The following is a 25,882-nucleotide window of genomic DNA, read 5'->3' as shown; positions in this document are numbered from 1 at the left end:
GAATAAATATGCCATTATATTATCATATACAATGGGCATGAGCTCTTAAGTACTCCTTGGGAAGACGTTATTGATGTGCACTAGGCTGCCTGAGAGCCTTGGGGTTAGAAACTAAACCCAGAGAAAAAGAGTGTGGTGTACAAAGATGCGAAGTCAAGTACCCCCCTGTGTTAGGAATCTGCCCTGGATAATCAGGTGAGTACCCTCCTTTTACGGACAAAATTCCTCCTCCTTATTGTTAGAAGACTTGGTCTCCTCCTCCTCCTCCTCCTCCTCCCCCCTCCTCTTTTCGTTCCCCAGCATCTCCCCCACTAAAGCTGGGTTGGTTGCTGGGCTGAATAAAGCAATGGCAGGTAGGAACTGGATTCCTTGCTCTCAGGTGTAAGTCTTGCTTGTCTCATTTTCTTTGTGTATCAAAAGAGGACATTTTGGGGACTGGGTCCCAGAGGAAATGATGGCTTTGGTGGAAGAGGAGTTTGGAAGAAAGCCGTGGCTGTGAGATTAAAGAGAAAGAATCCAATATAACCAATTGAAAGGACAGGAAGGTGAAACTAGAGAGAGGCAGTGATTGCACCACATTGTGAATGCATGGAATACCACTGAATTGTACACTTTCAAATGGTTAATTAGGGGTTCCTGGGGGGCTCAATCAGTTGAGCATCCAACTGGATTTTGGCTCAGGTCATGATCCAAGAGTCCTGGGATTGAGTCCTGAGTCAGGCTCCGTGCTGAGCATGGAACCTGCTTAGGGTTCTGTCGCCCTCTGCCCTTCTCCCTTGCCCTCGCTCTCTCTCTCAAATTAAAAAAAAAAAATTTTTTTAATGGTTAATTATGTGTTATATGAATTTTACTTTTTAAAAAAGGAGGGGGTAGGAGATTTGGAGGATTCAGAGATAATGGGCAAGAGACTTCATCCCTCATTTTCAAAGGTCAATCCAGAGACTTCTGGGAGAAGAGCGGTGCCTTAAATACTCATATAATTATGTCTCCTCCTCCTCTGATCCTCTTCCCCCCCTAATCATTTCTGTTTCCCGCTTTGTCTCTACATGACCATCTTAATCTCTGTCTCCATATACCAACACTTTATTCAGCAAGACCAAGGGATAATGCTTTTCTCTCCCTTCTCCTGGGTCATTGTCATATCTCATTATCAGGCCCCCACAATTCTGCAGTTTCTCACCTTCGACCAGTTGTTAACACAAGCTTTTTGCACCTGCACTCTGTAGATCTCTATTCTCTATTCTAAGCCAAAGCCAAAGCCAAGACAAATGCTCTGAGCAGGGACATGGAGACCCACAAGGGAGAGGGCTCTGAACTAGGACAGGAACTCGAAATTCAATCACCAAATATAATTTATGCTAAGTCATTTTGCATTTCCTACAGACTCAGAAACCAAAAAGGCCCCAGTGAAGTATCCTTGCCTAACACAATCCCTGATATGTGGTCAGTACCAATAACTACTTGGCTGAGTAAATTACTGCGTGTTTGTTCATGGTGCTCAAAGCATCAGAATTCAGTTAACTATAGAATAGAATTTTGGACATCTAAAAATAAGAACCCCCATCTTTGGCTGTAAATTTCACTTAATTTTTTTATTATCACTTTGGGAAACTCAACTTTATAAAACCTATAAGCTCTCATCAAGGGATTAGTAAGTGATTCTCTCCATCGGAGGTAGGATGGGAGGAGGGGTCCTATCAAAATCCAAGAGGATAAATACTCTTATGTGAATAGGCTCCCACCTGAGCCACCTCAGTGCTCCCAGAATGGCCAGTACAGAAGAAAATCATGGGCGTTGGAGTCTTGATGTCAGCAGGAATCCAGAGTCTCCCAGTAACCAGGGTGGATAGTAGGCGTGCTTATGAACATCACCTTTCTCATTCTTCAGATGGAGATGATAAACACTTTCTCCTTACCTCCCCATCCCACCTGTCAGAAAGTTTCTTCAATGTTACTTTCAAACAATATCCTGAATCCACTACTACTCATCTCAACTGATACAGACTTTCTGATCTCACAGACAGTAAGGAGTCAAATATAGACTCTATAACATACATTATATAGAATATAATAAATACGGATTTTTCAGTCCTAACTGGATTAAAAGGGAGTGCAGGTTTTGGTTATAAATATATTCACTAGGAGCCTTACAAAGAGAGGATGTACTCTCACGAACGAAAAATTACCTGTTCATTCTGGTGCTCCTCTATAATGATGTAGAATATTACAACTTGGAGAATTAATCAAAAAGGTTCAATTCAGACTAAATTGGACTATACTCTATCCTCCATTATATCATAGATCCCATGAGTGCAGATATTTAAAGATCAGGACTAATGTTATTCCCAATAAAATTTTATTAAGCTTTATAATAATTTAAATACTTTAAAAAGGGACTATTCTCTACAAAATGATTTTTTTTAAATGAAGAACCCTAGTCTCTCAGAAAATAAAACCTTTAATCCCAAGGCTCCTGTTGACTCCAAAGCAAGTAAAACATGTTTCTTTTTCTTAAGTACATAGTTACAAAACATGTCTATTGTCGGAAATAGTGTTGATTCATAAAATACTCCAGTTGCCTACTTATAAAATAAACTCATTTTTTCTTCTCCCTTTATTCCCCCAAATATCTGTATCTATATATTTGTAGGTGTATATATATGGTTATATATATGTACTTCTCCTTTGTGAAAGCTTTGGTGGAGGAGAAGTATGTCTTTCTTTCTGTAGCTGCTTGTACTAAAGAGGTTTCTCTAATAAATTTATGTCCAGACACAACGCAAATCCCCTTTCTTCCAGAAACCTAAGTTCAGCTCACCAGTATCTCCTACAGCTGCAGGCCCTTCCTAACCGGCAGGCCTGCTTTCATTCTTGCCCCATTTTTCATCTGTTGCTTCTAAAAACATATATCAAATCGTATCTCCCCCTACTTTAAAGCACTCCAGTCGCTTATACTTGAACTAAAGACTAAACTTCTTACTTTAACCCATAAGTCACTTCTGACCCCACTTCTGCCTCCCTCTCTGAACTCATCTTCTCCCCCTCTGACATATGCCCTTTTTTTTTTTAAGTTTATTTATTTATTTTGAGAGAGAGCGCATGTACGGATGCATGAGAGGGGCAGAGAGAGAGAGAATCCCAAGCAGGCTCTGCACTGTCAGGGCAGAACCCCATGCAGGGCTCAAATTCACAAACCATGAGATCATGACCTGAGCCGAAGTCAGATGCTTAACTGGCTGAGCCACCCAGTTGCCCCGATACATGCTCTTCTTAATGTTCCTTAGACACAAAACTCATTCCCATCATGTGGTCTTTGCACTGATGCTACCTCCAGGTCTCCACCTTGATAAGGGAGGGTGGGGCAAGCTGAGGGCTAACAGCACCCCATCCCAAGTGGGCGATGTGTAATATTCCTCGGACACTCCCAGCTGCCCAAGAACAGGGGAAAGGAAAGAAAGCAGATGGCTGACTGATAGAGATCACTGTCATGCAGGACAGGAGGCTCCTTCAGTTCATGGATAACTCTGTAAACTGCAAGAAAAAGGCAATCTTATCCACAGCCTAATCTCCCAAAACCTATAGACTTCGTTTCCTGGAGCCCTAATATCACCCTCATCAAGAGGTAAAGAGGTTTAAGCACTTGCCATGGTCATGTGGGGAACTAAGGCAAATGAAAAATTAAATTCCCTTCCTGCCTACAGCCCATGGACAAGTCCTCAAAACAAGCAGAGTGACCTCCCTCCAGGAACTCAGCTGCCATGATGATGACACTTTGCTAGGGACCAAAAGGGAACCTTGGCTTAACATTATCCTGACCACCCCCCCCCCAATCCTGTAAGTCTACTTTAACATATAAAAATTCCTTTGAAAACTTCCTTTATCTCAACTCCCCCAAGATATATGCTGGCCATCATACTCCAAGCTTATGGCTCCCTGGGATACATGTGAAGGGGCTCATGCCTGAGGTTTTACTAAACGGTAACAAATGGCATTTTCCTAACAACACCTACCCCTCAGGTCTTGGAAACATTGCTTCCAAAATTCCTTAGAGATTTACACTGTCCCTAACCCCCTCCAATCTGAAGGTATGTAATCACTTACCCGTCACGACCCCAGTGCAGCTCTTTTCTGCCCATGGTCCTGTCCCCGTGCCTTAATAAAATCACCTTTTGGCACCAAAGACGCCTTCAAGAATTCTTTCTTGACCATCGGCTCTGAACCCCACCATCACCCCAAAACCCCATCAACCTGACTGGATTCATTAATTTATTCATTCAACCAATGTTTATTATGAAGAACCTGCTGGAGCGCCTGGTGGCTCCATTGGTTAAGCATCCAACCCTTGATTTCCGCTCAGGTTGTGATCTCACAGTTCACGGGCTGGAGCCACAGCACGGAGGATTCTGCCTGGAATCCTCTCTCTTCCTCTCTGCACCTCCCCTGCTTTCCATCGCTCACAAGTCATGCTCTCTCTCTCTCTCCCTCAAAATAAAATTAAAAAGAAAAAAAAGAACCTGCTATGTGTTCTAGACATTATGAATGCAACAGTAAACAAACAAATTCTAGAACAGTGAGATACACACTGACCTCAATAAGATCTCAACATTCGTTAGAGGGTGTTAGAAAGTGGTGAGGGCTCTACGGAGAAAAAACGAGGAAGGGGGAGAGGGAGTGGCCGGCCAGGTGGTTGGAGTTTTAAACAAGACGACCAAGAATAGTCTCGCTGAGCAAAACCATGAGTGAGGTAAGGGAACCATCTGGGTGTCTGAATGGAAAACACTGGAAGGAGAGGGAACAAGTGAGGTGTGCGCTTACCTGGTACTGCACAGAGTGATTGCAAGGAGGTCAGCAGGTTTGGGGCACCTGGGTGACTCAGTTGGTTAAGCGTCCGACTTCGGCTCAGGTCATGATCTCATGGTTCATGGGTTCAAGCCCCGCGATGGGCTGTGTGCTGACAGCTAGCTCAGAGCCTGGAGCCGGTTTCAGATTCTGTGTCTCCCTCTCTCTCTGACCCTCCCCTGCTCACGCTGTCTCTCTCTCAGAAATAAATGAAACATTAACAGGGGGAAAAAAAAAGGAGGTCAGCAGGCTTGGAGCCTTGTGAGTGAAGGGGGACAGAGGACTAGGGGAGAAGATGGCAGATCACGTGGACCAGGAAGACCCCTGTAAGAACTTCTGTTTCTATTCCGAGTGAGCTGGAAAGACATTTGAGGATTGAACAGAGAGGTAACACGGCCTGACTTACATCAGACCTGCTGTGCAGGGGAAGAGGCAATGTTGGAAGCCAGGAGAACACTGAAGAGGCTCTTGCAGTAACTCAGACATGAGACGCAGTCCACTTGGACAAAGAAGGTAGAGGCGAAGATGAGGAAAAGAGAGATTTGGGATATGCTTCAGGGGAGAGTCAACAAGATTTACTGACAGATAGTAGTGCGGGTGGGAGGGAGAGCAAAAGAGAAAGGGAAAATAGGAAACCAAGCCTCCTAAAGAAAAAATAGGAGTGCTCAGTAGAATGGAAGTCCATTTTGATGTGTGAGGTCATGAATTTAAAATGAAACCAGTCAGCCTGGGTGAGGGCTTTCTTCAACAACATCGAGCCACCCTAGTGCAGGTAAAGAGCAGATAATTTATTCTGAGTTTATTCAGAACTGGAGTTTTTCAAGGCCAGTTTGCCTGAGAGAGAGAAAGGGAGTTGCGTTATATCAACAGATCATGGGGTACAGTCAGGTCATGGTGGGCTGTGAAGCTCAGAGAGGAGGGCTGACACTGGCGGTGGGGGTACTTGAGCAAATAACCTGGGAGAGAAGAAGGTTTAAAATTGAGATTTCAGATGTAGTACATTTCTTGTAATGACAGGGCAGTGTGGAAGAGGGAAATCAGGTCTTTGGGGGTGAGGAGGTCAAAGGACTTGAGAGGCTGGAATGCTGAAGCCATCCAGAGTGAGGACATAGTTCTGAAGGAGAAAGTGAACGCGTGGAAATCTGAGGAGAATGGTGTGCCCAGAGAGCATGGACGCTCCTTGCCTTTTCCCCTTACCTTGCCCCAAGCATCTCTCTTATCTAAGTTATATTCTTTCATAACAAACCAGTGATCTAGTAAATAAAATGTTTTTCTGAGTTCTGTGAGCTGCTCTAGCACATTAGTCAAACCCAAGGAGGAGCCGTTGGAACCTCCTATCTACAGCCAGTGGCCAGAAGCACAGGTGACAACCTGGGCTTGCAATTGGTGTCCGAGGGGGAGAAGTCTTGTAGTCTTGAACCCTTAACCTGTGGGTTGGAAGCTATTTTCAGGTGGGGAGTGTCAGAATTGAGTCGAATTATATAGGACACCCAGCCGGTATCGGAGAATCGTTGGTTCGTGGGGGACTGCGTGCCCCTCCTCCCCAGTGTAGGAATTGGGTGCTCAGAACCTTTCAGCAGGTTTTCTCCAAACCTTTTATCCCTGGCTCCCAATGACAGGAGTCTAGTCCCTCCTGATGCTTTGTTTATATGGAGCCTGGTTAGTGGGGTGAGTGAGTTCACCCTGTGTTCTTGGTCCCTCAAAAGCACACTTTATACTAAGCACATTAAGAATGGGATGAGGGGCGTCTGGGTGGCTTAGTCAGTTAGCGTCTGACTTTGGCTCAGGTCATGATCTCATGGTTTGTGGGCTTGAGCCCCGCGTCAGGTTCTGTGCTGACAGCTCAGAGCCTGATGCCTGTTTCAGATTCTGTATCTCCCTCTCTCTTTGACCCTTCCCTGCTCACTCTGTCTCTCTCTCTCTCTCAGAAATAAATAAAACATTAAAAATTTTTTTTAAAAAAAAGAATGGGATGATAGCCCTGGAGACAAACTTTTCTCATTCTCCATTCCCCAAAATGATTGAAAACTGATGGGAAGATTCAGAATCGGTAGGATAGCCATAATACAATTGTGCCTTAAATATGCAAATATTAAAATCAATCAATAAGTGAATATTATAAGGGAAAGACTAACCCAAGGCTAGTCAGAAGTTATTTAAAATTTTTTTAAATGTTTTATTTATTTCTGAGAGAGAGAGAAACAGTGTGAGCAGGGGAGGGTCAGAGAGAGAGAAGGAGACACAGAATCTGAAACAGGCTCCAGGCTCTGAGCTAGCTGTCAGCACAGAGCCCGATGCGGGGCTTGAACCCACGAACCGTGAGATCATGACCTGAGCCGAAGTCAGACACCCGACCAACTGAGCCACCCAGGCGCCCCTTGTGTGACTGAAAGATGATTCAGTGAGCCATCAGTCCAAGAAAAGAATCAAGCCCGAGATTCTGGGAGCTTTCTGTGATTCAGTGGGTTAAGGATGTGTTCAAAGAAGACAAAGTTACCCAGGAATGAGATAGTCAAGGTGGAAGGGCATAGCTAAGTGAAAGCACCGTGGTCAAAATAAAGACAAGCGTGGGGTGCCTTGGGGCTCAAGTCCCGAGTCGGGTATCCCTGCTTGGGATCCTCTCTCTCCCTCTCTGTCTACCCTTCTCGTCACTCTCATTCTCTCTTTCTCTCAAAATAAACTTTAAAATAAAATAGAATGCAAAAAAAAATAATAATAAAGTTAGGCTTAACCATTCTGAGACTTTCCACAGGGAGCTGTAGATCTAGGAGATTGTAATGGCACGCAGAATTATTCCATCTTGATGTAGTGGGGTGTTTGGTGGAGGAGGAAGTGGGATACACCACGAACTCAAGGCAAACAGCTTGTCATGGTAGTGATTGCGGAGGGTAAAGGGTAGAAGACAGGTAACAAACTGACAGCAAGTCACTGGTGGTATCATCAAAAATATGCACACATGGACCCCCAGATGGAACCCTCTGCTTAGGAACCACTCCAGGAATGCAGAGAACCACTCTCCCTGGGAGTGGACTTGACATGGAGAACCCAAGTCCAAATCCCTTTACTTGAATAAGCAGACTCACTTATCTCCTATTTCCTACCACAAAGGGAAGGAGTGAGAGATGATCCCTCAAAGCTGGCCAGGCACATTTTTTTCTCCAAAGGGACTTAAGCCACTGTCCGTTTCCTTGTGGAAAAGTACATTTTCCCACAGATCATGAAGCAACTCATTGATCTCTAGGGAACTTCCTTCCTCCTGGTCTCTTCAAGCCTAATTGTAAGATCTCCTTAGATCTGTGGGGTCCTCCTTAGATTCTAAAAAAAAAATTGGCTACTTATAGGGATATGCAATGCAGCACTTTTATTTGACACTGTTGAGATATCGAATGAATAAGGCAACTGCCAATCTCTATTAAATGCCAGCCAAATTTACTTGAGAATAGTATGGAATTTCCCCGTGATTAAAACACAATCATGCCATCAACAACTAAACTCCTCAAAGCCATTGGCTTCTGCTCCCCCATCTGAATTCACATAGATCCCATTTCAAGGAATGGACTGGCTCTCTTGTTGCTAGAAGATAGCGCCAATCTGGGGGCCCTTATACCGAAGACGACCTTATCTCGCCTAGCCACCTTTGGGTAGCAGACAAGTGAGGCAGTTAGAGGCTCCTGAAGCAACTCAAGCTAAGCCTCCACCACACAGCCGTAGTAAACAGTTATGAACTTAACACACAGATGATCTGCCATGTGTTTACATGTAGCAGTCTAATTAACGACATCATTTGAATTTAATGACTCTTCAAGGTATTCTAGTTCCCTCCTCTTCTGCAGAAAGGATGGTAAGGAAACCTCTCTGGTGCGCAACTGGACACAATTTATATGAAGAATTCAAAGCTGTAGCCCCACTCTCAGTAATTTCAGGAAACCAACATGCCATGATAGATGCATGAAGATGTTCACTGTAATGTGTCTAATTGTGAAAAAAGGGCACACAAAACATTGAATAGTATCAAAATGGCTTAATACCTGTGTAAGGTATTATGCTTCTCATAATTACATTTTGAATGATTCTTAATGATACAAAGAAATGTTTAAGAAAGGAAAATGTTGGATTAAAACTATATACAGTATTACCCCAATTTTGAAAAAAAAATTATATATTTAACACATTTATACATACAAAAAAGGACTAGAACAATTGATGTACACGGAGGAATTACAATTGACTTTTTGTTTTCAAGTGACTTCCCAAATTTCCTATTTCCTACAGAGTAATTTCTTTAGAGGACCAGAGGCTAGGAGAACGAGTATTTGAAATACCCATCACATGGTAGACATGGAGCTAAGAATTTTACCAATTATATTTGTGGGTGCAAGCGCCACGTTGGGCTCTGTGCTGACAGCTCAGGGCCGGGAACCTGCTTCACACTGCATCTGCCGCTCTCAGCCCCTCCCCCACTCAGGCTCTGTCTGTCTCTTCTCTCAAAAATGAATAAACATTAAAAAAAAAAAAAGAATTTTGCCAATTATCTCACCTCCAGAGCCAGCAGGAGAGGGAGGCATCTCAGTCCTTGCTTTACAGATGAGGAACTGAGGCTCCACTAGTTAGGCACAGTTTCTCTTTGCCCAGGGGGACCCTGGACTCCGGCCAAGGACAATGCCATGTTTCCTGCTGCCCCACAAGCGTCAGTGGCCATAGCTCCTAGCGGGTGCAGGGGAGGCGCAGGGGGGCGTGCAGTGACAGGACGGGGCTGTGCACAGCTTGCCTGAGAGCAAGGCCTTATTTTACTTTATAAGCACTTCCTACCTTCTTCCAAAAGTGGAAAACCTTGTTTTTCCTGGGCAAGAAACCACCTTTATCGCGAGGCTCCGTTCTGTAGTAGTGGTTTACACGCCTGTGCCCAGCCTCAGAGCCTAGGGTCCCTGCCGTCCTGCTGCTGGGGTTGGCACGTGCGCAGGGCAGGAGCAGGACAGGGCAGAGCCACGCGCCCCCATCCCTTCCTCCAGCTGGCTCCCCCTCCCTGCCCTGGATATGAGAACAAACAGGCTGTGTGCTCTGGCTCCCTGCTCGACCCAAGGGGGTGGGGGGCGGGGAGTGCAGCAAATATCCCAGCTATGTGAACAATCAGGACTATCTGGCAGCACATTTGATCCTTTGTAACTTTATTTTGGCCGAATAGTTGGGGCCTCCAGGCGGCCGGGAGGCCAATCGTCCCAATGTCTACCGTTCAGCTGGGTTCCAGGTATGGCCTTGGAGAGGGGGCCCAACCCGCCGGCTGGCTCTGCTCCAGAGAAGTCTCCAGTGACACTAACTCTAGTAGAGGCAGGGGGAGTTCTTCTCTAGCGTTCCAGTGTTCTTCATGGCTTCCTGTTCCCTCCCAGAGGCAAAGACAGGAAGTCACTTGGACAGGGTCACAGCAAGTTAATGCCATTCAAGATTGTTAACATGCTGCCTGGATCACTCCTTTATCCTCCAATGGTTCCTAACTTAAAAAAATGGAATTTTTATCTGGGACTTTTATCTGGGAAGAGGGATAAGGGGACACGGGAATGGCACACAGCACATACGGTAACACTGGGAGTGACCTGGTCCTTTCCGATTCAGACTGCATCTCTCTCTCTGCACCCACGTAAGAGGGTTGCGTGTTCCAGATGTTGCAGAAATACGGACTCCACCAGATAAGTTACTGGAAGACTTCTCAGCACCTTTAAGGAGCTCATGTATGCCATGCAGGGGGTATAATGAAGAGTGGTTTTCTTTTCATTTATTTTCAGAGACAGAGAATGTGAACAGAGGAGGGACAGAGAGAAGGGAGAGAGAATCTCAAGCAGGCTCTGTGCCATTAGCACAGAGCCCCGTGTGGGGCTGGAACCCATGAAGCTGTGAGGCTGTGCCCTGGGCTGAAACAGAATCCGATGTTTGACCGACAGAGCCCTGAAGTGTTCTTACACACGGCCAGCCATAAAACTAAGGACTCCATGGGCACTAGGGTTCCAATGAACACACTTTGAGAACTCTCGCTCCAGGGTGAGCCCGTGGGGATCCCGTGGCAATACAAAGGTCCCAAACAACCTCTGCCTGGCAGCCATCGGTCGCCATCTTTACGGCTGCGGTGTTGGGCCCAACAGAGGCGTCATTCTGCACCCTCCTCTCTGTACTTCAGCAAGACTTTGTGGTATTTCTCCACTTGCTGGTCAAAGCCCCTCGCAGAGAACTGGGCCTGGAACGAGGCCACTGGAGTCAGAAGGTATTTCAGGGCCAGGCCCCTGAACTGCAGAGCCCGCAGGGGGGCAGCCTCGCCGGTGTGAGTCAGGGGGAGATCCCGGCCTGTCGGAGCACTCGGGTTGCCCGTGGCTGCTGACCCACCATGGCCTCCCCTGGGGACCGAGGGTGGCCCCACGCCAATTTCCTCCCCAGTTTCTAGAGACACAAATTCCTCATCTGTGGACCGTAAGTGCCCCGAAACGCTCAACGGGGCAGTCAGGACAGTCACCATCTTCTGGGACTCCGAGAGAGGGACTGCCCCCTCCCACTCTTTGCTGCAGGGGTCTGGGAACAATGGTTTCTTGATCGGCAAAGGATGCTGGGAAGCCTGCTCCTCAAGGCGCCCGGAAAGGTGCTCATTCTTGGCCTTCTTCGAGTCCATGTCAGCTTGAGATCGACCAGCAGTGTCCTGAAAGGAGTCAAACACGACACCCCGGGCTCTCGGCCTCTTTAGTCTCCTTTCTAACAAGAGCCAGAGCAAGCTTGGTTTTCTTGCGGGTGACTCCATATACTGCTGCACGGAGTCTGGGATCGGGGGCTCTGAGAGCCTGGGGCTCAGGCTGTCCTGAAAGTAGTCCCTACAGGGCTGCTGCCTGACGATGGGCACTACCTGGCAAGGCTTCAGTGCTGCAACGAAGGCCCGGAGCTCCGCGTAGGAGGAGTGGTCCGAGTAAGGGATGATGTGGATGTCGGGGTGGGAGCGGCGGATCTTCCGGCTCGTGGGGAGGATAGCGATGGTAGGGTGGGTCTGGTTCCAGTGCAGCATGGCGGAATGGCAGATCTCCATGTGGTCCACAGCGTGGATGCGGCCTGCCCTCTCCTCCACCGTGAACACGTCTGCCAGGCCCAGCAGCTGCACCAACTCCAGGCGCTGAGGACTCAGTACCACCCAGGTCTGAAACTCCAGGGCCAGCTGCTCCAGCAGTGACTCTTTTCCCAGGCTATAGAGTCCTGAGTGATGTCAGAGGGAAGGGGAAAAGCAACAGATGAAGGAGAAAGAAGATAATGGAGAATCCTAGTCAGTCAACCGAAGGTTTAACTTAAATATACAAAATTAACAGGGCAATCAGGAAGTGTTATCAGGGAGGCGGTTGCATTTGAGCTGAGCATGGCAGATGGGGGAGGGCTTCACACAGGATCCACACACTCCTTCAGCTCAAAGACAGTGTCTACCTACCACGTGTTAGGCACAAACCTCAGTCCTCAAGGAGTGCGACCTACACAAGGACCCAGACACACTATGGTCAAGGACAATGTTAAGAGACACGCACACCGTGTTATGAGGGCAAAGGAAAGTATCTACCAGTTGATTACAGGGAAGGTTTCCTGAAAATGGCAACTGAGCTGTCATAAAGGACAAGTTTGCCTGGCAGGCAAGGGGGATGGTTTGGTATTACTGAAGCGCAAACAAGGAACTGTGAGAGTAGATATGGATGGAAGACTGCAATTTAAGTAAGGTGGTCATGGTAGGTTTNTCTTTAGGTGAGAAGAAAAGGAAAGGAAAGCACTCACCAATCTTTACGTGATGCTGTGGGTGCTTTCGAATGAGTTCAATAATCTGGCAGGCAGCTTCTTGTCGGGAAGGAAGCACCCGGGCTGGGTTGCAATTGGTGTTGTCTAGGTATAAGGTATGGATCTGTTTCCCTAGTTTCAGGGCTGGCTCCTTTAGCATGGATGGTGTATATCGAAAGTCACCTGGTGGGAGAATATACCAGGGTGAGGGTGGAGGGGTGGAGGGGGCAGAGAGTCAAAGACAAAAGTATAGAAGATGAGCCCCTCCCACTTTAAAAAAAATGTTTATTTTGAGAGACAGAGATAGAGAGTGGCAGAGGAGGAGCAGAGAGAGAGGAAGATAAAGAAGCCCAAGCAGGCTCCACACTGTCGGCACCGAGCCCGACACAGGGCTTGAACCCACGGACCGTGAGATCACGACCTGAGCCGAAATCAGGAGTTGGACACAACCAATTGAGCCACCCAGGTGCCCCAAGCCTCTCTCGCTTTCGACAGTTGATGGACATTTGCTTAACAGCCTGTGGAAAAACTATCAGGGAGTCTGGCACTAACATAGCATAGCTTTTGTTTAGAAATGTCTCCATTCTGCTTCGGATTTATTATTACTTACTAGGTCTGGGCCCATAAAGCGTGGGAAATCAGCTGAGCCAGGGTCACTGTGCTCATATGGGATGAAGCTAGGAGGCCTCCAGACTCCTGAATTAAGGCTGCTCAAGAAAAGCAGTATCTAGTCCAGGAAGGTGGGAGAGACCCTTGGAAGGCCCACCTGTGTAAAGGATGGTTCCAAAGTATCCTTCGAAGAGAAACATGACAGAGCCAGGGCAGTGATTGGCATCCAGGAGGGTTACCGTCATGGTCTCCCGCCCAATTTCATCTAGAGGCAGGACATGGCTCTCACCAACCTCCAGGGCTCGGATCCACTTCTTAGATACCTGGGGAAAAAGTTGGTCATTCTACTGAACACAAACTCTCCACCTTGATACTGTCTTGGATTAGGAATCACCCCTTTACCCAAGCCAGGGAAAGCTGACCATATCCTAGAGGACCCTGGAGCAGAAGCTGGAATGGAGACTCTCCCCAAAGCTCCCACTCTCCCCTCCCACCCATTCTGCAGTTTACACTGAGTCCAGAAAACACTCTAGGCAGTGGCTCTCAAACATCCCTGATCATAATAATCTCTTGGGGGCACCTGTTACAATTCCAAACGGATTTCCAGGCCCTGCACCAGCCATATCTACTGGAACAGATGGGGGGAACGGGGTGGGGCACTGGAGAATGTGTATAGTCACCCAGCATATTAGATGGATTCTTATGAGACAAGTTTAGGAAACACTGGCCTATCTTATTTGAATATATAGGTACAGTTTCCTTGTCTGGACCCACAGATCTCCCCAACTTACAGCTGAAACATCGCAGGTCGGCCAGTCAAGAAGCCACGCTCCCTGGGGGCGCCTGGGTGGCTCAGTCGGTTAAGCGTCCGACTTTGGCTCAGGTCATGATCTCACGGTTCCTGGGTTCGAGCCCCGCGTCGGGCTCTGTGCTGACAGCTCGGAGCCTGGAGCCTGTTTCAGATTCTGTGTGTGTGTGTCTCTCTCTCTGACCCTCCCCTGCTCATGCTGTGTCTCTCTCTCAGAAATAAGTAAAACATAAATAAAACAATAAAAAAGAAGCCACATCCCATTCTGGGCTAAAAGACATTATTTCTGGGTTCAAACAACTCCCGCACTGGTAAAAATCAGTCGGTCCTCCTGGGCCCTAACCTACGAGTCTGAGGCTGTGACAGATAGGAAATGCCCACCCCAGATGCTCGGCCCACCTCTCCGAGGACTCCCGCCCCCCGTACCTGTAAGTGACGATGCACGAGGTAAGCAGTGATTGGAGAGCAGTAGAGGGGCCGGGCCCAGGTGCTAGACAAACCCACGGTGTGGTCCGAGTGCATGTGGGACAGAAAGAAGAGCCGTGCAGCACCGGCCCGGCGCAGGCTCCAAAAGTCCACCGCGATGGGTGTATGGGGGATCAGGGCCCCGTTCATGGTGGCGGGGCTGGAGGGTCACCAGCGAGGTCTTCATGGGCACAGAGCAGCCGCGCCCTGAAGACAGTACGCTGGGGCAAGAACGAGGACAGAGCCCCTCACGGGAAGCCGGTCCGGTAGAGGAAAGAGTCCCTAGCGTGGGCAGGAAAAGGGGTGGCCGTGCTCCTGCGAGTCCCGGGTGGAATCGCAAACCGCCGGAGACTGTCCGCCAAGCACCGCTCCTACCCGCGCGCGGGAGCCGCGGCCCAGGCCCGGCACTCAAAGCGCGCGCTGCTAGGCGGAGACAGGCCGAAGCAGCCGATTTCCGACGGCCCGCAGCGCCTCCACCAGACGGAGCCGCGCGGCTGCGCCTGGAGGTGAGAGGCGGGGGGAAGGGCGCCCTAAGGTCGGCGTCTGGGCGACGCTCGGCGCTCGCCGCGAGAAGGGGAGTGGCAGCTGCTGCGCGCGGTCGGCTTCGAGGAGGCGGGACTTCCGCCGAAAGCGCGCCTGGGCCCATCGCGGGCGGCAACCGCGCCGCGGCGCCTGCTGGGCCGGCACTGGCGACGGAGGGGTCCCGCGGGGCTGTCGGCGGCCGGGCTGGAAGTGGGGCGGAGGGCCTCGAGGTAGCGGGAGACGGCCCGGGACGGAGCGAGCTGGCCCGCAGGTCCCGGGCAGGGACCACAGAGCCCCGTTTGGGGGCGCGGAGAGGCGTGGTGTGAACGTGCGGCCCCGGGGAAGCCGAGGCTGGGGCGAGATCACGCCCGCCGTGTCTCCGCGGACTGACCTTTGCTCTCCCCAGGTCCCCGCGTCAGGGCTGGAAGAAGCCGGCGAGCGGCCCCGGGGTGTGCGGGGAGCGCCCTGCGAGTGCGGAAGATGCCGTACCTCGGCTCTGAGGACGTGGTGAAGGAGCTGAAGAAGGCTCTGGGTAACCCTCACGTGCAGGCGGATNTGGGGCTTCCCTGCCTTTCTTCACGCAGCGGGGCGGTAACGCCCGTGTCGTGAACTGAACCCTGCTGACCCCCAGGGCTATAGAATCTAGGACGGAACCCCCTTATGTCCTGCCGCTTGGCAGCCCCACCTGGGTATTTGGTCAGAGACCTGCAGAAGGGTACCTTACACCCTTCCCCTCCCCCCAAACCTGCTCTTCCGCTTGTGTTTGGGTTGATGAATGTCACCCTCCGGCCGGACCGAGGGAGGGAGTCAGTCTTGACGCCCGATTGTCACTTCTCAAGTCACATGGTAGGAATACACAGTTCTAAGTATCCATCCTCTTTATTATTACTTTTTTAATTTTTAAAAAATGGTTATTTTGGAGGCGCCAGGGTGGCTCGGTCGGTTAAGTGTCTGACTTCGGCTCGGGGCATGATCTCACGGGTCGTGGGTTCAAGCCCCGCGTCGGGCTCTGTGCTCGGAACCTGGATCCTCCTTCAGATTCTGTATCTCCTCTCTCTGCCCTTCCCCTGCTCGCACTGGCTCTCTCTCTCTGACCCTCCCGTGTTCACGCTGTCTCTGTCTCTCTCTCAGAAATAAATACTTTTTAAAAAAGTTATTTTTCTGAGAGGGAGACACAGAATCTGAAGCAGGCACCAGGCTCTGAGCTAGCCCAAAGCGAGGCTCGAACTCACAAACCGTGAGATCAAGACCTGGGCTGAAGCGGAGGCTTCATCCACTGAGCCCCTAGGCCCTGCCCATCCATTCTCTTTTTAAGGATTTTTAGTGTATTTATTTTTTATTGGCCCTGCTGTTCTGGTTTTACTACCGAAGCAATTGCAGCCACTTGCTAGTAGGCCATCTTGCCTCCTCATTTCAGCCAGAATTTTTCTAACGTATGAAACATTTGAACTCTTGCCTCCAACTGTGGTTCACAAACTTTAGTATGCACAACGGTCCCTTGCAGTGCTTTAAAAAAAAAAAATCAAAGTTTTCATCCAGTCCAGTAAAGTTACTTTCAGTAGGGTGGGATGGAGCCCGGGAATATGCATTTTGAACAGCCATCCCATCTGATCCCTGTAGGAAACCACAATTTGAGAAACAGTGATCTACACAATATAGTCCAAGCTTCTCATCTTACCTAGTACCCGAAGAAGAATGCGTGCTAACACAACTACTTGCAGGCTCTCAACAGAATGTAGCATTCCTGAGGATGTTTCCATGCCTTGCAGCGTCTGTCATCACTTGCCAGGCAAATGCCATCTCATTCAGGATTACCTCCTCTGTCGGAACCTTTTGTGGTTTCTTGGCAGTATTAGACCTCTCATCCCCACCGTGCCTTGTCTGCTACTTCTGTTTTAATACTTGCCTATCATATTGTAATTAGTGGTGTTTTTATCTTGACCCTTAGTCCACCTTGAGTTGCTAGAGATCTGAGACCATGCCCTTTTCAAGATTGTGACCCCAGAGTGCACCCCTGGAGCGTAGAAGCTGAATGTCACTGGAGCATTCCCAGGGATTCCATAACTGTTGCATGACTAGAAGAACGTTTATTGTAGGCGCATGGCGTGAAGTACTGTGCAGGGTGAGACCAGGCGGACCTGGTTGCTTCGCTCGTAGTCTAGCTGGATAACCGGGATGTGTAGGTAAAACACCTCTTGCTCTCGGCCGGGGGTTCTGTATCTTACTCCTTCCTGCTGTGTGTGTTGCTTTCAGGCACATGACTCAGGGCTTGGACATGTCTGGTGTTTTCATGGAAATGGTGAAGGCCAGTGCCACCGTCGATATTGTTCAGAAGAAGCTGGTCTATCTGTACATGTGCACATATGCCCCCCTGAAACCCGACCTGGCCCTCTTGGCCATCAACACGCTGTGCAAGGACTGTTCGGATCCCAATCCAATGGTGCGGGGGCTGGCGTTGCGGAGCATGTGTAGCCTCAGGTGAGTACCTTCTTCTGGGCCTGTTTCTCAGTGGGCGATGTGTTCAGGAGTCATGGGGCCAGTTTTTATCTAATTAATTAATTAATATTTTTTTAATGTTTTTTTTNAACCGACTAAGCCACCCAGGCGCCCCTTAATGTTTATTTTTGAGAGGGAGAGACACAGGGTGTGAGCAGGGGAGGGGCAGAGAGAGAGACACAGAATCTGAAGCAGACTCCAGGCTCTGAGCTGTCAGCGCAGAGCCTGATGCGGGGCTCGAACCCACGAACCGTGAGATCATGGCCTGAGCCGAAGTTGGACACTTCACTGACTGGGCCACCCAAGCGCTCCATGGGGCAGGTTTTTAATGCTGATCATTTATTTGAACTTCTTAATTATGGGGAACATGCAGTTGTAACCTGAACTCAGGTTTTCAGTCATTGCTTAGGCTTGAAAAGCTATGTCCTCTGTGAAGGGAGAGTTCTATCTTCACTCTTGCTGAGACAATTTGTGGTTTTGGTTTAAGATTTCGAAACAGTTACGTGGACATAGTTTTGTTGCCCATGCAGTATTATTCCAAATGAAAAGTCAAGTATGACTTTTTAATAAAGCTTGGCAGTGGCTTTCTCTAATTTTTGTGGTAGATGTACCTTCAAACATCTACTAAACCTTCTGTTAAGTGCATAGGGGCTGAATGATGTCAAAACTAGTATTTTAGGATCTGGCTGACTCCAGGGTGTGTTGCTTAGGATGCCCGGTGTGCAGGAGTATATCCAACAGCCTATTCTCAGTGGTCTGCGAGATAAGGCGTCATATGTCAGGAGGGTGGCAGTCCTTGGTTGCGCCAAGATGCATAATCTTCATGGAGACTCAGAAGTGGGTAAGTTTCGGTGTAATCCATCATGATTCGTATTTCTGTGTGTCTCCATTATGTGTTTGACTTTGTAGAAGGTCACGTGACTTTGGTAGAAAATAGGAATGTGGCTCTACTTCTGTACTTCTTTCTCTTTTTTTCTTTATTTATTTGGAGAGAGAGGGAGGGAGAATGAGTGGGGGGAGAGGCAGAGAGCGAGGGAGAAAGACTCCTAAGTAGGCTTCGTGCTGTTAGTGCAGAGCCCAATGCAGGACTCAGTCCCACAAACTGTGGGATCATGGTCTAAGCTGAGATCAAGAGTCAGATGCTTAACGGACTGAGCCACCCGGGCACCCCTGTATGTGTCTCTAAGTAGAAAGGCTGGCTTGGTATTTTCTCAAATTAGAGAAGTCTTTTCTTTGGGGCCCAGGTGAGATCCTTTGCAGTAGCTACTTAGAACAGTCTGGCGATGGCAGTTTTGGGCGTTGCATTTTATTACTGCCTTTGTTACTTTTGTCGCAGAGAAATTCGGTTTTGTCTGCCTGGAGCTATTGCCCTGCTCTGTTCTTGTTGACTCTGAAACTGTTCTTTATCTGAGATCTTTGTGCTCTTTTACAGATGGTGCTCTGGTAAATGAATTATACAGTTTGCTGCGTGACCAGGATCCAATTGTGGTTGTGAACTGCCTGAGGTCCCTAGAGGAAATTCTGAAACAGGAAGGAGGTGTTGTCATCAACAAGCCCATCGCCCACCATCTCTTAAATAGGTTGGGATGCCTCAGTTTTCTGTTGGTTATGATGAGATCTGCATCCTCAAAGTGGGATTTCGATACGTTGGGTGAGGGGACGTCTTGAACAACTTGTATAGACTAGTAAAATTAACCGTAGCCGTTAATTTCTTCATGTTTCATTGAGAGAATTTTATTTGTCTTAGTTTCCTTTGGTCCTGTAGAGAGATGGCTGAAATATCCTGTGGAAAGAGGTTCTGTCCCCTCTACAATCATTATGTCCCCCAAACAAAGCCATTTGTGTCATCTTAAACCGGATCCAAGTATAGCAATCACTGTCTTTGGCCTTCGATGAGTGAGAATGTGTACAGTAAACCCCTCTTGGAGTGTAAAGCCTGTTTTGTGTAAACTTTAGTATGTAGAAGGAATAGTTCTGTTATGACACAGCCTATTTTCAAGAATCCTCTCCTTGTTATGATGGACAGGTGACGTGGCCGTTGCAGGGAGAGGGTCCTCATTTGGTTGCAAAAATACTGCTTTTCTCTTTTGGACAGAATGCCCAAACTGGACCAGTGGGGCCAGGCTGAAGTGTTGAACTTTCTGCTGCGCTATGAACCCCGTAGCGAGGGGGAGCTCTTCGACATTCTCAATCTGTTGGATGGCTTTCTCAAGAGCAGCAGCCCAGCTGTGGTGATGGGAGCCACGAAACTCTTTCTGATCTTGGCCAAAAAATTCCCCCATGTACAAACCGACGTGCTAGTGCAAGTCAAGGGACCTTTGCTGGCTGCCTGTTCTTCAGAGAGCCGCGAGCTCTGCTTCGCTGCCCTCTGTCACGTGCGTCAGATCTTGCACAGTCTGCCAGGGCATTTCAGCAGCCACTACAAGAAGTTTTTTTGCTCCTACTCGGAGCCCCACTACATCAAGCTGCAGAAGGTGGAGGTGCTGTGCGAGCTGGTGAACGATGAGAATGTGCAGCAGGTGCTAGAGGAGCTCCGGGGCTACTGCACCGATGTGTCGGCCGACTTTGCCCAGGCCGCCATCTTTGCCATCGGTAGGTGCCTGCCGCATGTCCTGTGTGAGTGCTTAGGCGACCAGAAAGCCGTGGAACCATAGGGAATAAAAAGGCATGGATATTGGTCAGAGACAAAGTACTGTGCACAAGACAGACAGACTGTAGACCAGACTACAGACAGGGTGGGAGGGAGGTGTTTTCGTCATATCTTCCGGGATGGAGAATACAGGTAACTCAAACTATAGTCCTTAAGATTTCATTGCTGTCGAGAATGCTGTTCCATTTATCGGCTTAGCATGGTCTCGGGATGTTTTCAGGAAAAGTGGACAAGGGTTATCCCTTCGTTTTAGAAATGAAGAAACTCGGGCACAAAAAGCTTATTAAATTGCCGAAGGTCACGTAGTTCCTGAGGTGGGGCTGGAACCCAGCTCTCCAGACTCTACGTCCTGTGTGAGTTGACTGGTTGTTAATTGAGCTTCTGCTATGGGCTGTGTATTGTGCTCAGTGCAGAGCAACGCGGAATGAATCCTAAATCTCACAGGCTTTATCCTACTACTCTGTCTGGAATTCAGAAGGCCAGAATGACTCACGAAATGAAAGCAGCGGGGGAGCTACGTTTTGTCAGAGGGCTTCAAGCGGAAGAGGAGAAGGAATCCTCCTGTTAGAATAAAGAATGGCTATTTTTAGGGGCAGGAGGAGGGAACAGAGAGGAGAGTAGAACTCCTCAGTCCGGAGACTGCTGTCCAGCACTCCCGGCAGGGACATTCCTGTGAGTTGTGCTGTGCCACGCGCCGTGGCCTCTTGCCTGGCTGCCACACGAATACCTGTGTTACTGAAAGTTTTCAACGTTGTTCGATGGAAAAATCATTTTTACCAAACTTAAGAACATCGAGCAAGAGGTGATTTTTTTTTTTTTCCTTTTAGGTATCTCTGGTCCTCTTGTGTTTGGCCTGCAGGAAGTTTTAGAGTGAGGTGCTAGAATTTGACTTCCCACTTTTCCCCGCTTTCTGTTTCTCTGTAGGTTGTATTGCCAGGACCTACACAGATCAGTGTGTGCAGATTCTAACAGAGCTGCTGGGGCTTCGACAAGAGCACATTACCACAGGTGAGGGCGGGCTACCCTTCGAGCATTTTTTTTTTTTTTTTGGGTCAATTGCCTGTCCTGTAGTAGTTGCTCAAAAAATGCTTGTTGAATAGCATAGAGGGTTCAGCTTTTTTTTGCATTATCATCTGCTGCCATCAGAGAAGCATAGGGTCCATGGATCTCACCGGTAGGGGGTCTGCAAGTGGCCATAACCCCATAGGGCTGCTCTGTAGGTGGTAAAGGGTGCCAGGGTGCTGTGCTTGTTAATTCCCCACCTTTCCCTCTTAACTGCTTTATGGCAACAGTGGCTTCCAGGCCCGGGATGAGGGTGAGGCAAGCAAGATCCCCAGGAGGCCCTCACTCTCAGGTTCGTACAAGTGTGAACCTTGCGTGTCCTCTTAGATTTGACACCCCCGGCACCTTGTTTACCTCGCCCTGGTTCCAACACTGGTGGCTCTGTCTACACTGTCTTCAGAATATCGTTCAACAGTAACCTGACCCCACGTTTGCTTTACGTTTTGCCAAGTGCTTTTGCTAAATGTATTAGATCACTTAGCCTCATAGTGATGCAAAAAGAGCAGCATTCGTTTAAGAAATTGTTGCTCGTGTCAGACATTTCTCAGAAAATCATTGTCCACCCCCGCCAACACCAGTGTTACAGAACACCACCTAGCAAACTAGTCTAAATATGTGACTTCTCTTAAGATTCCTTCCTGCATGGATCTTCTAACCCTGTGCTCTTGTGTCCTGAGCTGTGTTGCAGTGGTGCTGCAGACTTTCCGCGACCTGGTTTGGTTGTGTCCTCAGTGTACAGAAGCTGTGTGTCAGGCCCTGCCCGGCTGTGAGGAGTGCATTCAGGATAGCGAGGTACGTGGTGATTCTCCTTTCCTTCAGGCAGAGGGGGAATGCCTGGGACCCTGCTCTGTGAAATGGGATCTACGTCTTCTCTCTACCCAGTCTGAATGTGGCTGTCATTAGGATCGTTAGGATCGACTGCCACCTCAGAGTCTCTTGTGGGCGTAGATAGGATAGAAGAGATAAAAACGGGAGGTTTATCTGTGGTTTTTATTACAGGCACTTTGATATCATTGTTTTTTGAACAGTTTTGAGTCAGAGATTTAAACCACGGAGTTTTCAGCTGGAATGAGAATCAGAATCATTTGTGGAATGAACAGATACTTAGGCCTACCGGCCTAAATATTCAGGAGTGGTTGACCTAGATGCATAGATTTTTTTCAGAAGCTTTACAGATGACTCTGATTTGCACTCTAGGCTATTTACCACTCTCCTGAAGTGGTTTAGAGGAGTCTTTCAGCAGCTTCCACTGATACATTAAACCCTAGTCTGGGGCAGAGGCCCCTGAGCTGAGAAAACCTTATTACTTAACCAACACAGGCTATGAGAATCTTGAGTCCCCCTGTGTGGTACCATTTTGTTCGTATTTGTTGCAGAGAGTGGTGTTGGGGTGGAGGGATCAAGGCAATGCGAGTTGAAGTGAATAAAAGATGATACTTTTTCTGCTGACATGGCGGGGGGGGGGGGGGGGGGAGGTGGCCCCTGCCACTGTGTTGCAGACAGCCGAACGCCAAGCACCCACTCTTACGCCTTCATTCCCTAGGGGAAACAGGCACTTATTTGGCTCCTTGGTGTCCATGGGGAAAGAATTCCCAATGCTCCCTATGTGTTGGAAGACTTCGTGGAGAATGTGAAGTCAGAGACGTTTCCAGCTGTGAAGATGGAGCTGCTCACTGCGCTGCTGCGCCTTTTCCTCTCCCGCCCCGCCGAGTGCCAGGACACGCTGGGCCGCTTGTTACATTACTGCATAGGTAGGCTCTGCAGAAGGAGCTCGTACTGGCTGAGTCGGGTGGTAAATCAGTACGCTCACTCACAGCTTAACACTGTTTGGCGAGTTATGTCTGGTACCCAAGGAGACTGTTCATGTTTTCTAGGGTTTCCTCCCTCCTTCCTTTTGTTTTCCCGCTTGTGGTTGGCACAGGGTAGAAAAGAGCACTTCGGGTTTTGTTTGTAATTAACTCAGGCTCTTGTCTTACCTCAGAGGAAGAAAAGGATATGGCAGTACGCGACCGGGGCCTCTTCTATTACCGCCTTCTCTTAGCCGGCATCGATGAAGTGAAGCGGATCCTCTGTAGCCCTAAATCTGACCCTTCTCTTGGACTGTTGGAAGATCCGGCAGAAAGACCTGTGAACAGCTGGGCCTCAGACTTCAACACGCTGGTGCCGGTCTATGGCAAAGCCCGCTGGGCAACCATCTCTAAATGCCAGGGGGCAGAGCGCCGGGGCTCAGAGCTTCCTAACACTGCATCCTTTGCCACCTCAGGTAAAAATAGTCCTTGCCTTAGATCTTTTCATGAGAAGTCTTTATCTTTTGTAACGACTGATAGAAAGTAGAGTATCCTAGCTATGTCTCAGACTGCTGCCTGAATTTGAAGTCTTTGTGAGCAAGAAAGAATTTCCTCATTGGTGATTTTAACCATTTTCCAAAGATAAAAGTCGCATTGTGTACTTTTGGAAATCTGGATAGAAAACGTAGTTCCTCTAGATTGAGAAGATGTCTTACATAAGCTTTCTGACTCTTTTAGGTCCTCTGATTCCTGACGAGATCAAGGAGAGGGCACAGGAACTCCCTGACTCAGGAGCCCTCATGCTAGTCCCCAATTGCCAGCTCACTGCTGAGTGTTTTGAGAAAACTTGGTTTAGCCTGAAAGTTGCTCATCAGCAGGTATGCCCTTGGCGGGGAGCAGTCCATCCTGACACCCTGCAGATGGCCCTGCAGGTGGTGAACATCCAGATCGTCGCCATGAGCAGGGCTGGCGCTCGCCCATGGAAAGCCTACCTCAGTGCTCGGGATGACACGGGCTGTGTGTTCCTAACAGAGCTGCTGCTGGAGCCCGAGAACTCGGAAATGCAGATCTCCGTGAAACAAAATGAGCCGAGGACCGAGACCCTGAACGGTTTCATTTCTGTGTTAGAAACAGTGATGGGAACAGTCGGAGACATCAAATCATAACAGATTCTTGGTGCCTGTCCTAAGTGAGATAAACGGCTCTCAGAGTTCCTAGTGTGCCTTTAGAGTCGTTTGTAATCCAGATAATATGAGATGCGATGGAGAAGGGGTAGTCTCGGAACCAGGATTCTTATGGTTTTGTTCAGAGGCTGTGGATTCATTCCTCTCATGCCTATTGGTGAACGACCCCATTTTTCCAGGTGATGTTGGAAAGGTTTATGCTGGAAAGGGGGTGGGAATGGGCTGAGGAGAGGGTTTGGATTCTTTTCTAATCCGTTTTAGGGATTGTTTTACTCATTAAAGATGCCCGCTGTGCCTGGAAATGGATGAAGTCATCATCTGTGGGGGTCATCTCTTCTTCCCTGTACTACTGCAATAATTTCCTCACTGGCCTCACGATCCTAATCATGCTTTTTAAGTCCAGGGCTCAAAGTCCTTAGTGCGGTATCCAGAGCACCTCTGCAGTGTCCTGTCCACTGCTGGCCCAAACGCTGTTGCTGCCGATGCAGACCTCTTGCATTCCTGGAGTGCACAAGGTGCTCCTTCACCTCTGTGCTTTGGCATCTGCTTTTATTTCTTGGCTACAACATTTCCTTATCCTCCTATCTTCTTTCTTTAAGTAAAATCTAGTCTGTTTTTCAGTGTTCCGCTCAGTTATGAGCTCTTTCAGGAAGTGTTCTGTGACCCTCACCACCTTCATTATGGGTCCTGTCCAAGCTGTCAAGGCGTCCAGTGCATGTGTCCCCCAACTACTGCTGTAATTGTTTTCTGTCACTCTCCCTTGCCTTTAATTTTATTCATACCTACCCACATTTTGTACATTAATTGAGGCAACTTATGGCAAGAGCAGATGTAATAAAATGATTTGAAGTATAAACAACCAGTCAAATATAAACAACCAGAGGATCTACAACAGGGAAAATAGAAATACCTCTTAAGCCCAGCCCGGTTAGGGGTGGGGAGGTACACAAATGTTCAGGCTTAAGGGCCTGCATACTTGCTAGAGTTGAGCCTCAAATGTAGCTCTGTAAATGATTTAGCAGTCAGGGTGAAGAGAAGTAGTTGTATGGTTGTCATCAGAGAGGAAGAAACCCTCCGATAGTGATTTCTAAAAGAAATTTACACGTAGTTTCACATAGGTAGCACTGAGTGATAGGTACAAGATTGTTATTGGAAGTGAGAGTGGGTTTGTAATGACTTGCAGTGTTCTTCAGTGGAAGAGAATGTAACTTTAACGTGGAGCTTAGGGCATTTCTTCAGGGACTTAAGGTAACACGATCTAAATATCATCCAGCTCAATTCAAGGACTTCTTCAACCTAGATACGTAAATGGACTGCATACCTTAAAATTTTTTTTTACTCATCACTTTTCTCAGGCTCTTAATAAGAGTATATAACAGACAGTATTGAATTTTCTGGCAAGGGCCTGGGGTTAGTGAGTTGTTTCCCTCTGGACAGTTTCGAAGGACAGTGATTTTCTTTCCATCTCCATAGCTGGCCACATAGTAATTACTCAATAAATGTTTACTGAATGAGTGGCTGTAAGTAATTAGATTCTGATGACATTTGAAGTGTGTTTTGTTGTATCAACCAAACAATAAAGGAAGTCTATCTAGACTGGGATTTCTCCAAAGTGCCATTATTGACATTTGGGGCCAGATAATTCTTTATTCTGGAGGGTTTTCCCGTGCTCTGGAGGATG

General features: G+C 48.2%; 2 protein-coding genes across 7 annotated transcripts; one reads left to right on the top strand and one right to left on the bottom strand.

Moving 5' to 3' along the window:
* Positions 1–10,579: 10,579 nt before the first annotated feature.
* DCLRE1B (DNA cross-link repair 1B) lies at positions 10,580–14,895 on the bottom strand. 3 transcript variants are annotated; one of them, XM_077766906.1, is made up of 5 exons: positions 14,462–14,500; positions 14,019–14,180; positions 13,385–13,550; positions 12,619–12,801; positions 10,580–12,057 (listed from the first exon to the last, which is right to left on the bottom strand). In XM_077766906.1, the coding sequence occupies exons 3-5, from the start codon at positions 13,470–13,472 to the stop codon at positions 10,976–10,978; spliced, it is 1,353 nt and encodes a 450-aa protein (XP_077623032.1). In that variant the 5' UTR covers positions 13,473–13,550; positions 14,019–14,180; positions 14,462–14,500; the 3' UTR covers positions 10,580–10,975. The 3 variants fall into 3 exon arrangements, with proteins under 3 accessions (XP_077623032.1, XP_077623017.1, XP_077623026.1); XM_077766891.1 differs by lacking the exon at positions 14,019–14,180 and having other exon boundaries at positions 14,462–14,895; XM_077766900.1 differs by having other exon boundaries at positions 14,019–14,551.
* Positions 14,896–15,153: 258 nt separating this feature from the next.
* AP4B1 (adaptor related protein complex 4 subunit beta 1) lies at positions 15,154–25,797 on the top strand. 4 transcript variants are annotated; one of them, XM_077766865.1, is made up of 10 exons: positions 15,154–15,554; positions 17,276–17,500; positions 18,229–18,359; positions 18,951–19,098; positions 19,614–20,110; positions 21,093–21,176; positions 21,919–22,022; positions 22,774–22,981; positions 23,212–23,493; positions 23,756–25,797. In XM_077766865.1, exons 2-10 carry the CDS (start codon positions 17,280–17,282, stop codon positions 24,181–24,183), a joined length of 2,103 nt encoding a protein of 700 aa, XP_077622991.1. In that variant the 5' UTR covers positions 15,154–15,554; positions 17,276–17,279; the 3' UTR covers positions 24,184–25,797. The 4 variants fall into 4 exon arrangements, with proteins under 4 accessions (XP_077622991.1, XP_077623009.1, XP_077623001.1 ...); XM_077766883.1 differs by having other exon boundaries at positions 15,488–15,627; XM_077766875.1 differs by lacking the exon at positions 15,154–15,554 and adding an exon at positions 15,653–15,868.
* Positions 25,798–25,882: the final 85 nt, after the last annotated feature.

The sequence above is a fragment of the Crocuta crocuta genome, unplaced genomic scaffold, assembly GCF_008692635.1.
Source record: "Crocuta crocuta isolate KB4526 unplaced genomic scaffold, BGI_CrCroc_1.0 scaffold180, whole genome shotgun sequence".
Taxonomy (NCBI): domain Eukaryota; kingdom Metazoa; phylum Chordata; class Mammalia; order Carnivora; family Hyaenidae; genus Crocuta; species Crocuta crocuta.
The sequence above is the reverse complement of the archived record's forward strand: the minus strand, read 5'-3'. Positions and strand labels throughout refer to the sequence as shown.

What these genes read in the sequence shown, in the direction of transcription:
- DCLRE1B (XM_077766891.1), bottom strand. Translation starts at nt 14,650, where the DNA reads ATGAACGGGGCCCTGATCCCCCATACACCCATCGCGGTGGACTTTTGG. An exon ending in TCGTGCATCGTCACTTACAG is followed by an intron (nt 13,551 to 14,461) that starts GTACGGGGGGCG and finishes CTTTTTCCCCAG; the next exon opens with GTATCTAAGAAGTGGATCCG. An exon ending in TGGAACCATCCTTTACACAG is followed by an intron (nt 12,802 to 13,384) that starts GTGGGCCTTCCA and finishes TTCTCCCACCAG; the next exon opens with GTGACTTTCGATATACACCA.